The following is a 13,603-nucleotide window of genomic DNA, read 5'->3' as shown; positions in this document are numbered from 1 at the left end:
TTATTAAGATGGAATTGTTTCCCTCCTGAATAAATTGATTAAAGCTGAATGTTTAACTTTTCTACATTTTTAAGTGTGGTATAATGTTGCATCTTTATTGGCGACGGCAGTAAATGTTCCTGTGTCTGTACCATCTCTGGCACAGACGCTAAACATCCCCATGTTTCAACCCAAGGCAAAGTTCATCCTGCACAGACAAAGCCACAGGCATATGCTGCAGGATGCTGTGGAGCGTTTGACTGTTAATTATTTGCATACTCGACACTGTGGTAAGAAAACTCTACGGCGCAGGCACACGCGTTGATGGGAGAGCACAGGGGAGCTGTGGAGAGTCAACGAGGGCCACGCAGAGAGACGGCCTACTTCCTGGCTGTGATTAATTTCTGTTACCAAGCAGCTCTATGGTAACACAGATATCAGTAGCTGCGCTGAGCTGCTTTACAGTGCGACCCCACATCAGACACGCATCAGTCGTGGTCAGAGTTACATTTATGAAAAATGCACAACACGGTGAGGTGCTAATATATTCTTGCACCTTTTTTAAAAAACTTTGTCACATTATAACCACAACATTCAGTAGATTTTATTATTTATATGTGATTCACTAATACAAAGTAGTGAAAAGTTGAAATGTCATCCTGAACCTTTTTTGCAGAACCATCTTACTACAGTTACAGCTGCAAGTCATCTACCAGCTTTACACAGAGACTTTTTTTCTGTCCATTCTTCTTTGCAGCATAGTTCATAATCTGTCAGATTAGATGGTGAGTGCCTCAGACTCTCTGGACTTTAACTAAGCCATTCTAATACATGAATATGCTTTAATCTAAACACTTCCATTGTGACAGTAAGTATATTTTACTTTTATCAGATCACTGTGTGAACTCTATGCGTCACTTTAGTCAGGATAAAAGTCAAAAAATAAATTGAAGCCATTTATTTGGAATAGTTTATATAGGATCGGTTTTAAAAATCACAAAATAATCCCTATCAGAGTTTTTCTTGTCTCGTCTCTTCTTTGCTAATTGTTTCTCAGTGCTAATGTAGTATAGATGAGTCTCTTTTGCTGTGAGACCCATTTCATTTTTACAATTGTTCTGTTTCCTGAAATGCCTCGCAGCACGTGCCCTCCAGCAACAACTGAAAACAATAAACCAAACTGCGACACATTCTACGAGTTCTTTGACATCATCTGGGGACAGGAAAGTTCTGTGCTGACTCATTCATGTGAATAAAAAACAAACAAACAAAAACAAAACTTTCATCTTTAAAAAGAGTCAAGTTTAAAAAAAAAAAAGCTCACAGCATTACAATCTGGCTCAAATGAATTTTGTCCATTGTGTGGATAACCCATCTCACTGGGGAACATCTGAATGAGCTCTGGCCAGCGGCACTGTTTGCTCTGCAAAAGCTTGTTATGCCATTAGCTTGTAACATCCAACTGCAGGCCTGTGCAGTCACTCGCTCCCTCTACCTCAGCTCTGCTGTCATAGTGCTGGAGAATTACAGCCGCCGTCAGATCCAGCTAACCAAATTAGCACTTGTTATGCAACCTGCTGCACTTGGCTCCCTGGTCTGGAGCGTAATCCTGCACAGCTCTCGGTATGGTGGTCTGCACGTAGAAGGCTCCTGCAGACTGTACACACAGAACTGCTCATGTTCCTTAAGCAAAGCAACTTTGCTGCCTTTCCTAAAGATTTTTTGTATTTAATGAGAAAGTCAGAGTTTCAACAATTAAATGTTGGAATATGAGAAATGATTGATTTTTTCTGGAAGAAGAAAAAATACTGAGGGGGAGAGATTGGCTCATTTACACTGATTCATTGTGTTCAATAGGTAGTACAATTTTTACATTGTAAAAATACATAGAAAATCCAACAATGCAGCCACATTCAAATTTGCACAAAAAAACATTTTCTTCCTGTTCACACATGCCATTAGAATCCTTTTGGATGGACTTTTAATGCCATAGTTTATCCAAAAAAGTCCATGTGCCTGCTAGAATTTAGAAATAAAACCCATAAGTACCCTTATGGTGGCTCTTTCTAAACTTTGCTGAGAGAATGTTGCTGTGATTGTGGCGTTGGGGTTAAACAGGAGGCTCTGAAAGGAGCCGTGGCACGGCTCTGGGAGTGAGTGAGTGTGTCTGTGCATGTGCCTGTGATGGTTAATTAGAGCATTTGGTCCCAGGAGGATCAGACATGGAAGACGACTGTCTCTGCTACGTGACAGAAAGCCAGGGGCAGCGTGCAGTTGATTAGTTAGTGGCAGCAAGAAAGGCTAGACGTAAACAAACATAGATTAGCAGACAAGCTGACACACGCCCATGGTACATTTAAATAAATGTAAAAATGAACCGGACGTGTGGAACTTCATGAACAAACTGGACCTGGAAACACACACACATGCTGAAGTTATCGCTTTTGTGTGGTAAAGATGCATTTACGTGAGTGTTGGTTGATTAGGACTTCAGCAATTGGATTGAGGATGTTGCTCTGTGAAGTAAAGAGGATAAGAAACAGAATTAAAGTAGTTTGTAGGAAAAGAGCGAACGTGAAATTCTGTTAAACTTGCAGATAATTTGCAGTGGCACTGGCTACAGACGTCCCACAATCACAAGGTTGTTGATTACACTGTGGTTTGCCCAGCGCCATAATCAAAGTGTCCTTGGGCAAAGCACTACTTCCAAACTATCCCTAAAAGGCCAATATGTAAAATACAATAGATTTGGTTGTCTATGCTGTCTATGCTATAAATGCATCAACAATCCTGGAAAAAAAGGAGGTAAAAATGAAGTTAAATTGATGGTGGCCAAAATGGTAAACTTCAACATATCTAGAGTTATTTACAATAAGGCTGTTTTTTTATTGTTTGTACGTTTTGTTTTATGTGGTAACACTGTTATTAACAGAGTCCAACACATGGCAGCAGAGGGTGGTTTGTGGTTCACCATACACTGAAAAGCTTTATAACAAAAAAAAAGAAAAACAACTCCTAACTGCGGTTTTAGAAGAAGTAAAGTTATCACAAAGTGGAAACTAAAGCTAAATGTGAGCTATAACTACAGCAAATGGATATCCCTAAAACCACTGAGATGTTAGATACACATAAATGCAACTTCTGTACTGCAGTGTAAACTTCACTGGTAAGACTTGATGTAAACAGCCCATAGTTTTTCCAACAAAAACAAAGTTTTTGTTGGAAAAAAACGTGGCACGTCACGTAGCTTGTCACGTAGCATGTCACATAGCGTGTCGTAGCATAGCATGTCACGTAGCATGTCGTAGCATGTCACATAGCATGTCACATAGCATGTCGTAGCATGTCACGTAGCATGTCACGTTGCATGTCGTAGCTTGTCACGTAGCATGTCGTAGCATGTCACATAGCATGTGACAAGCTACGTGCTTGTCACATAGCATGTCACGTAGCATGTAACGTTGCATGTCGTAGCATGTCACGTAGCATGTCACGTTGCATGTCGCATGTCACATAGCATGTCACATAGCATCGCACCTATCTGCATTTCCAGGCTGCATTGTCTTCCAATATTTTCTTATAACCACAAACTTCATGTTATAGACCAAAACAAAGTAGCGTTTCTTTAATTTTCAGCCTTTTCACAAATAAAAATCTGAAAAGTGTAGTGTGCCTTTCTCTGGAACTCAAAGTAAAAGTCTTTAATGCTGAAATTGTATCCATTCATCTTTGCAAAATAGCTTGAATTTAGCTCGGTCGATCTTCCCATAAGCTCTTGACTCTCCTGTTCCTGCTGAACAAAAACACCCCAACGCCATGATGCTGCCACCACCATGCATCACCATTGGGATGAGACCCTGTCTTATCCCCAGTAGGCATGTAGTTGTGCCATACTTTCTTCAATTTTAAAATGATGAACTGAACAGGGCTCAGTGAGACATTAGCCATATTGTTTTATAGCTTCACTGTCTCCCATGATGCTGTTTGTACTGGCAGCCAGCCCTTCCTCCTCCTCCTCCTCTGTCTGTCATTGGTCGGGACGTCCCTCCCTGGGCAAACTGCCAACCTGAAGTTAAGATCTTGATCTGGCGTATATTCCTTCACTCTTCCAGCAGGACTACAGGTTGGTTTTAGAATAGACAAACATTTTTCTAAACCACATGCTTCAAGGGTGAAATTACTACCCTGGTAGTGAACGTAAGGTTAATTATACCAAATGCATTTGGAAAACACAATTATGTCACATCCAGGTGGATCCCTGAACCAATAAACTGTGGAAGACTTTTTTTTCTCATGTTGTGGAACAGTCAAAGTTCACACTTGCTCCAAATTCCTAACAAGGAAACAAAGCATCTGAAGAATCAGGTATCCTCCAAGGCAGGAGGCTAGACGCCAAGAGGCTCTGGAAACCTGCTATACATGTTGTAATCCTTTACAAAGTTCACCTTTGGGTGCGGGGAAGAGCAAACATGCCTTAAAAAGAGCCTAAAAAACTAAATCAAGAGTCCAGCCCTCAAAGATAACACAACCAGACGAGCCAGAGGAGTCAGATGGCACCTGTCACGTAGGCAAACTGACAGGTTTCTTACATGAACATACCAGCGCAACAGCAAACACAGGCACATTCTTGTTCCTCCGCTGCGCTGACAGAGCAAAACTGCAGAGTTAAACAATAAGTCAGGACCTGCACTTAATTTCTAGTGTGTAATAACCCGAATAACATGTTTGGCTGGTGTCACGATCCTCATCAGATGCCATGATTCAAGAATGCATTCAAGCACAATGTGATAGATGGGATTCTGAGAGGAAGAATGTCACTGGGAAAATACGGGAAAATACTTTCTGCGGTGCAAATGATTTATGTTTTGGTATGTCAATTGCCTTCGAAGAGCTTTAACCAGCCACCACAAAGAATGCAAAACATGCAGTCATATATCACTAAAAAAATGTGTTTTTAAGACATGACATCCGTGTTGGATTGTGAATTCTGAGCAGAGTTCATGGGACTTCTCAGCAACACCAGAAGACCTGTGCAGAAACCTGTCACCTCCTGTTAAAAGAGGATGAAGTCTTTATTGGTTGTATTAAAATAAACATATTGGGTCAGCAGTCCAGAGATTCCTTCAACATCTGCACAGCGTTTTATTGATTTACATAAATTATTGATAAGAAAATAACATATAAAGTAAAATAACAAAATACCTGACCCTTCATTGTATTTCATATTAATGCTTTCTAGCAACTTCCTAACAAATCTCTATACAATCACTTTCTTGTTTAGAGAAACACCGGAAATGTACTTTCAAAATAAGTGCATATTAAGTGATAATATTAAGATGCTTGCTGCATAAAAAAGTACAAGTATTTATGAAAATTATCCTTTAAAATGCTGAATTTGTTGAAGAAGGACAAACTAGAGCATTTAAGCTAAATTTAAGTCTGGACTTTGACTAAGCCTCTCCAAAATCTTCAGTTAGTTTTATTTTATTTTATTTATGTACTTGATTACTTTGAGCTATTCAGATGTGAACCTGCTGGTGACCTTTGGAGAATTGTTCGGTAGGGCTAAGCAAGACAAATTTATGTCTAGACTTTCTCTTTCAAGATATCCTGGTATAGACAGCAGAGTTTATGGTTCTATAAATTATATGCAGGCCCTGGAGAAGCAAATAGGACGCAGACTATAAAACTACTACCGCCAGATTTGCTATGATGTTGTTTTTACAAATTTAGTTTTAATTCTATCCCAAAAAGTTCCACTTTTTATACTTGTCACAGTGCCAAATGTTTTTCCAGAAGTCGTGAAAATCAACATGGTTTTTGGGAAATGTGAAAAACTTGCCTCAACCTTAACACCATACTGAATCTATGATTTATTTTTTTGCCAAGAGGAAGAGGAGAGATCCCAGACAAAACCAGGGCTGATCATCTGTGGCACTGTTGTGCCAAGTCTCACAGATGCAGCTATTCATGCAAGAGCCTCAATAGATCAATGTATGAATAATGTGTTTATCCATCCATTTTCTGAACACCCTTGTCCCTCAGTGGGGTCGGGAGGGGTGCTGGTGCCTATCTCCAGCTAACGTTCCGGGCGAGAGGCGGGGTACACCCTGGACAGGTCGCCAGTCTGTCGCAGGGCAACACAGAGACACACAACCATGCGCACACACACACACTCACACCTAGGGACAATTTTAGACAGACCAATTAACCTAACAGTCATGTTTTTTGGACTGTGGGAGGAAACCGGAGTACCCGGAGAAAACCCACGCATGCACAGGGAGAACATGCAAACTCCATGCAGAAGAATCGAACCCAGAACCTTCTTGCTGCACGGCAACAGCTCTACCAACTGCGCCACTGTGCAGCCCAATGTGTTTATAATAAACTCAATTAATTAATTGAATCTAATTACTGATAAAAAAAATTAAAAAAAATAAATAAATTTCTGGTCACGCCAAAATAAGTGAAACCGTAAAAATAACTCAATTTCAGGAATCAGAACTATTTCGCGTTTTATTTTGAAACCTTAAACCGGAAGTCGTGAGTTACGTTGATTTGAATTGACGGTTGAGATGTTTGAGGAAGTCCTAGATAAACGAACCTGTCACGGAATAACTTGAGATGTCAAGTGTAAACATGAGTGTCTTCATCTCAGTCATATTTCATCCATGTTGAACTCAAACAAGTTACATTTGTTAGAGATTAAATCCAACTTGAAATAATTAAACGAAAAGAGCGACGCTTATAAATAAAACCCCGCAGCTGCCGCTTCTCTCGGTCAGAAACGTTATTTCCCGAAGGCTGCTTTTATTCCCATGTTAAATCTTTATTATCGCACCATAAATGTCATATCCTTACTGTCGCGCCGTAGACAGCACAAAATAAATTCAGCCTAAAGTAGGTTAACCTTGATGTTAACTGACAGACACTTTGCACAAGCCCCTCCACCACTGTTGGTGCTGGAAATTACCGAGGGGGTGGGACTGGAGGAGCAGAGACTTACCTGGGAGTTGAGGTGCCATGGGCGGCTGTTGAGCGGGGACTTCGTCGGTGCTGTGAGGGTCAGCGGGACGGAGCGGCAGGAGCGTCCAGAGCCGGAGCCGCCATGTTCATCTGGCTCAGAGGCTCCTCGGCTGTTTATCTTTACTAGTAGACCCCCTCCTCCTCCTCCTCCTCCACCTCCTCTCTTCTCGTAACGCCACCAACTCAGCTCCACACCGCTTCTTCGCATGTAAAGTTTAAAATTGAACCTGAGGAAGCAAGTCTCTGTGGCTGTAAATGAATAAGCTACTCGCTGCGGGGGGAAAAACGGATGAGAACATTTGCTGTTTTGAATATTATGTCATTTACATTGGCTTACAAAACTTTTAATTTATATTCTAATTCTGAACGTTGGAAATAACATAAAACAACCCATTTAAGAGCATTTCCTGAAAACCAAAGTAAAAGCTAAAATCAGTCTTCAGGGAACGTTTTAAGGATTATATTATAATTCCCTTTTGACTGATATAATCTTACAAGCGACCTTTAAGGACATTCCCTCAAGTTTCCTGAAGTTCAAACTGGGGGATTGCAACAAATCTTCTAAATAATACAGTAAATAATATTCAGAACGTTATACTGAATATCCAGTTAAGCATGAGGGTAGGGGTGTACCAACGTTTTGCCACAATCCCAAAGTTGAAAGTAGTTGGGGGCCATTTTGCTTTTCCAACATAAAATAATTTTGTTGGAAAAATTTTTATATCTGCTAATTTTAATTAAACAAAGTGGCATTTCCTTCATCTTAATAAGAGGCAGACAGTTTCCTAAATTTTGGGGCATATTTGGTCTAAAATATTTTAGTCAATTTTTAGCAACAAAATGAGAACTTTCTTCACAAACCCTTCAGGGACCTTCTAGGAACAACTCCTGCAGATTCTGGAACTGTTATAAAGCAACCTACTTACAGGGAACCTATAGGGAATGCTTCTTCAAATCCCTTAAGTCACACTAAAAAGCTGCAACAGTACCGAGGTGTTTATCTGCCATAGTTGGGAAATAAATACAGGAGCATCATATTGTTAAATCAAGAAAGTTTATTGTTATAACTAAGTTGCAGCCAGACTTAAGGAAAACATAACTTAGGCAAGGTACCCAGAAGGTCACACCATGTATGTGACAACCTACATCTTTGTAAGCTTTGAGAAACATTTAATTAAGATTTATCTAAAGTCAAACTCAAAGTGGAAACCAGCCTACCCTATAATTGTCGCAACCAACTTACAAGCTTTTAAGGAACCTCTCAACTTCCCTAAAAGTCACTCTGAAAAGTGGCAGTCAACCTTCAGGAAAACAAAACACTTTGAATGTGATAACTGACACTGAACGTCGCCTTAAGGTCAAACAATCTTCAGGGAACATTCACTCAGTTTCCTTCAAGACAATCAAACTTAAGGAAACTTTTAGGAAACCGTTGTTGGAGGAAGGTACCCTAAAGGTTCAGATGTATGTTGGAACAGTCCTGCATGTTTTCTAAAGGTCAAGCTGTGAAGGATGAATAAACATTTTGCAGACATTTAAGGACCATTCTATGTTCTTCAAAGCCAACACCAATATTGTTGCAACCAAATTTCAGAAAAAGTTCCCTGGAGGTCCCTACAAATTCAAACTACGGTACATATGTTAAAGGTAGTTTCGAGAGCATTCCTTTAAGGTTCCCAGAAGGTCAAGTTACGGTTGGTACAACTGAGCTTGTATATATGCTCACGGAAAAGTTCTTAAAGATCTAATCTTGACAAGAACATTTTTAGTAAATGTGACCTAAAGACTGTGAAAGTTGGAACCAACCAACCATTAAATTCTGTAACCTGGTATCCAAATGCAGCACATTGAGTTTTTTTTCTTCTCGTCAACCTTTCTGTGTTCTCCATGTTTCTGTCAATAAAGTCTTTCATAATGACATTTGCTAACTGTAAGTAAAATCACCAGTCAAATACTAAAAAGGTTTGTGTTCAAAACAGCAGCACTGACACAAAGAAAGTCCCCATGTAGTCAGACTGCATCAGCACCGTGAGTCAATACAGAAACAGATGAGATCCAGAGTTCAAGAGGTCACCCAGCAGAACCAATGAGGGAACTCTATAGTGGTTCTCCATAATGATTTAGTTGGAATCATGTTCAGCTGTTCAAATTCCAAATGTCATATTTTATTAAAATTAAACATTAGTTTAACAATGAAAAATAGAACAACTCACATAACATATGCATAAAAGACAGACAATAAGTCTCAATGTGAATCTTATTTATTTACAACCTCATCAAGAAAGATAGAACCTTTTTACTTCATATTACTGGATTCTTATTTTATTTTTTCATAACAATTGACAGATCAGGTTACTGAACAGATGCTGCCACCTAGTGGTAACCTGGATCCGTGTTCACCTACTTTCATACAGACGTCACATTACAGTCCAAGAACAAATGTTAAGGGGACAAAATCTACCAAGTTAAGGAGAGAAATTGGTAATTTAAAAAATGATAACCACAGTTATAAAAAAAATCCACCTGTATGAAGGCATAAAGAGATAAATGATAAGCAGTTAAGAGTAAATCAAATTTTCGGTTGGGCAGAAAAACTGTAGAAAATATGTATAAGAAACCAAATTTTTAAGAAGCAGAAGAATTCAAACAGACAGGAGCTCACTCTGTAGGAGATGTCTAAATCAAGGCTGTAAATGACCTTTTGATTCATTTTAAATCTGTGATGCAAGCAACAACATGGTCCATACAAGACATTTACCCCTTTAAAAAACATGTAAAGCAACATGTTTAAAAAAAACATGCAATACTTTCCATTCAGCAGGTGTTCCTTTCAGCAACACCCATCACTGTGTAATGTGATCACTTGGTTTTAAAAAGGATTCCCATGTCGTCTGGATGGATTTTCATCACTCAGGTTGAACGTTGCATTTATATTATTTCATCTAAGTTTGGCTGGACATCATAGATTACTTCTCCACTTGCTGCTCGTAGAAGAGTGATCCACTGGGGGAGATGCATGTTTGCATTAGACCAGAATGAGAACTGAAGTGGTTTATGGATTGTTGCATTAGCTATTGCAGCAGAGGAAGTGATAAAATACCTAAAGTGATCTTGCCTTCCTTTTCCAGTTTCGTGAGGTGATGAACCAGGTTGACATTAGCTGCTTGGTGCAGGTTTTCAGGGGTGTCCTGGAGAAAAACAGGCACAAAGGTTAAATGTAAGGTTAAATAGCCATGACGGTTTGGCCATTCATGTCCGGATAACCTTCACCAACAATACAGACAAATTCATCAGAAAATATTTCCAACTTTGTAAAATACAGACAGTGTGAAAATTAAAAGGAGGATACTGTGTGCTTTTAATAAATAATGCACATTAACTTGAAAGCCTTTTCTGAATTGAGTCTGAAAGTCTGTTTATCAAAGTAAATAATACATACATGGTAGGAATATGATACCTGTAATGAGTTGAAATATTCAGGGAGGAGTAGGTCATTTTCATTTTAAAGTTTGTAATAAAAACAATTGGATCACTTACACTTTTTTGCTTTTAAATATTTCTGTACATACTGTGGTTCTGTAAAACTGTTGTGTTTTTAATAGACAAATCTAACTTAGAAAAGCAGACTATGTGTGTTTATTTATGGTTAGTGTAGAACCACTCACACCTGTGTGCTTTCAAGAGCTTAAAATAAAAAGCTTCAAAGAGACCGAGTATTCTTCCTGACCTTATAGACGAGTTTTACAAGCTCCATTGAAGAAAAAGGCTTTCCTGCTCCATCCTGAACAGCTTTCAGGATCTGTTGTTCTCTTTGGTCTCGGTGGGTGATGTAGTGTTTGATCATAGCGCCAGCATCCTGAACCACAGGTCCGTGTCCTGCACAGGAACACCAGGAAAACAGTGCTATCTACACTGTCACCACGCAGCGGTGTAGTGAAAAACGTGGTGTTCTTGTCTCTCAGCATTTTAGTGTAGACATGTTCCATGTTATTGTTTACATCTGGAGGTTTCAGGCATGCACACAGCGCTGGGGGGCAAAAATACTTTTTCTTTTACTTGCCATCTATAGCCGCACACCCGAGGTCGAACAATTTCGTTAACTAAATGCAGCCTGGAGATGTGGGTATTATTAATGTAGTGCAGTGTGCCACAACAAAGGGAAAAAATCTGAAAGGTTGTTGAAGAACAACTGAAAACCACTCGTATTATTTTTTCCTTGCTCTCTGCGTCGGCTATGCTACACACAGACCCCAAACCTGACCTGCTTCTCTCTCCCTTGCTATATTTTTGATTAAAACTTCTTCCTGATCTTGTTATCTATTTGTTGTTATGTTGACAATTAGTAGGAAAGCACTGTGTCCCTTTTTTTCTTTTACATAGCACACATACATTTAAGATTTAACACGTTATGTTGACAACTTGACAGCTAAAACCAATGCTTGTCATCGTCGGTGAGCAGCTTTTTGCCCTCCAGCAGGGAGATGGGGGGCGGACTCTAGCATCTGCGACATCACACTGCAATGTGTCCAAAGAATAACTTTCTGGGGTAATGTGTACAAACATGTTGCCAAAGCTAATTTTCTACTCACCGGGGTAAATGAGGTCAGCCTGTGTGTCCAGCAGGATCTTCAGAGACTTCATGTAGTCGTAGAGATCCTCGAACACGGCCGTGCCCTCGCCCAGGATGCAGTCTCCGGAGAAGATGGCCTGCTCCTCCTCCAGCAGCAGGGCCATGTGGTCGTCAGTGTGGCCTGGGGTGAAAAGCACTCTGAAATGTGGAAATTTGGCTCAGATATAACTGACCTCCCATTCAAACATGTTTCACCTTAGAAGTTGTAACTTATTTTTTAGTTTACTCAATATGCTAATTCCCAGTGGAAGATGTGAACTGACTTGAGAGTGGCTCCTTCAGTCTGGATAATATCTCCGTCTTTTAGGTAAGAATACGACTTGCTTCCAGCCATTTCTGTGACCCGGGTGGCACGTGGGAGTTTGCTGACCCGAATGTCAGATCCTGCAGGATAGAAAAGCTGTTTGCATTCATTTCATCCCCTTCAGTAAGCAATCATGCAGGAATATGCTCTGATTAAAAACAGAATCAAACAGCCCAGCCCTGTTTGAACCCACAGAAACAAACCAAACCGGTTATATCTCTGCAGATGTCTTCCACTCCGCCGGTGTGGTCGTGATGCCAGTGAGTGACGATGATCTCCTGGATGCTGGTGCTGAACTGTCCCAAAGCATTTTTCAGGTTGCTGATGTATTCAGGAATAGCAGGTTCTCCAGTGTCGATAAGCACACGTCTGAAACCAAAGTCAGAGAGAAAGTCAATGTTTTTTTGTTTAGTTGAAGTTCAGCAAATAACTGTTAGTGAATAGTGATATACCAAAATGTTACAGGCCATCTCAAGATATTGCGTACATAAAAGAAACAGTTAATGCAAAATTATCTTCAAGGATTGCTTAGAATGTTGCTCCATTCATCCTCCCATCATTTCTGACCAGTTTGCCCACACAATGATGCAGCCGCTGCCGTTCTACTGGGGGGATGCTGGTTAACCATGATGGTTAGTTTTCTATTTGATAGCATTTTGAATGTAGGCAAACAGTTTTCTTTGCATCACTGCTCCATGAAGGTCAGATTTGTGGAGTGCATGATCAGTACTTGTCCTATTTTCCTACCTGATCCTCCAGAGCTAGCATGGACCACTCGGCTGCTTTTATGAAGAACTATTTCCCTAGAAAACGACTTCTGCAGGAATTTTAATGCCCTGGATGTGATTTAGGCCGTCACAATCAACAGAGACTTACAATTCATAATGCACTCGTTCTCACATTTTCTGTATTTTTGAGCAAGTATTGCATAAATTTAGGATTTTTTTCCTGCTGAATTTGGTTGACAAGGTTTGAAAGTAGCATAAAATACGAACAGTAGGTGTTCCTCAGAGTTCATAACTGTTATTTCTAAATAAAACAACGATAAAGGCCCAAAAACATGAATTGACGTGTTGACAGCAGTCACCTTTGCCCGGTTCCGACCAGGTAGGTGTTGGTTCCCTGGAGAGTCATCGGACCCGGGTTGCAGCCTAAAACCCGAACAACTCTGGCAGAAAGCTGCTCTATCCGAGGAATAATGGCGGTCATCGCTACAACGATTTCTCTACAGCAAAAAATATCATTAAAGAGGTAAAAGTTCAAAATAGAAACCTTAAAGCGTCGTAAAACAGGAAACGCACGTGTTTACTTCCGGTGAATGTGCCCACTTCAAAATAAAAGGTTTGGTTTAAATATACTTCTAAAACAATGGGGGGTTTTTTAACAATGAAAAATAAATATTGCTAAAATAATAAGTTATGATTTAGAATTAAATTTGATTTTTTATAAAGAAAAGTATATGCTGAAAAATAAAAATATATATATAAGTGAAAATGGAAATATGAGGTTAGCAAGGTCCACTTTGTTTGGGGTTTTACGTGTCCAAATTTGAAAGGTTTTAATTGTACTTTTAAAGTTATCCCTTTCTAATTTAATTTTTTAAAATTAAATTGTTTCCAATATTATCTATTTTGCATGAACAATTATTATCTATCTTATTTTGA

General features: G+C 39.6%; 2 protein-coding genes across 6 annotated transcripts in view; both read right to left on the bottom strand.

Annotated features, from left to right (window-relative positions):
• Positions 1 to 7,164, bottom strand: part of LOC106956210 (nuclear receptor coactivator 2) — a 48,841-nt gene extending 41,677 nt beyond the window's left edge. For 4 of the 5 annotated variants that reach the window (XM_015046895.1, XM_015046900.1, XM_015046901.1 and 1 more), the window contains exon 1: positions 6,986 to 7,164. The gene's annotated coding sequence lies outside the window, so the exon portion shown is untranslated. The remainder of the gene's footprint in view (positions 1 to 6,985) is intronic. The other variant, XM_015046899.1, reaches the window with a different exon arrangement.
• A 2,084-nt stretch (positions 7,165 to 9,248) lies between these two features.
• On the bottom strand, positions 9,249 to 13,258 carry lactb2 (lactamase, beta 2). The gene is made up of 7 exons (XM_015046894.1): positions 13,027 to 13,258; positions 12,148 to 12,308; positions 11,899 to 12,019; positions 11,595 to 11,773; positions 10,733 to 10,881; positions 10,106 to 10,193; positions 9,249 to 10,008 (listed from the first exon to the last, which is right to left on the bottom strand). Exons 1-7 carry the CDS (start codon positions 13,146 to 13,148, stop codon positions 9,965 to 9,967), a joined length of 864 nt encoding a protein of 287 aa, XP_014902380.1. The 5' UTR covers positions 13,149 to 13,258; the 3' UTR covers positions 9,249 to 9,964.
• Positions 13,259 to 13,603: the final 345 nt, after the last annotated feature.

Source organism: Poecilia latipinna, unplaced genomic scaffold, assembly GCF_001443285.1.
Source record: "Poecilia latipinna isolate Pla-1442-1.1 unplaced genomic scaffold, P_latipinna-1.0 Scaffold797, whole genome shotgun sequence".
Classification (NCBI taxonomy): Eukaryota; Metazoa; Chordata; class Actinopteri; order Cyprinodontiformes; family Poeciliidae; genus Poecilia; species Poecilia latipinna.
Note: the sequence above shows the minus strand (reverse complement) of the source record. Positions and strands in the feature narration are given on the sequence as shown.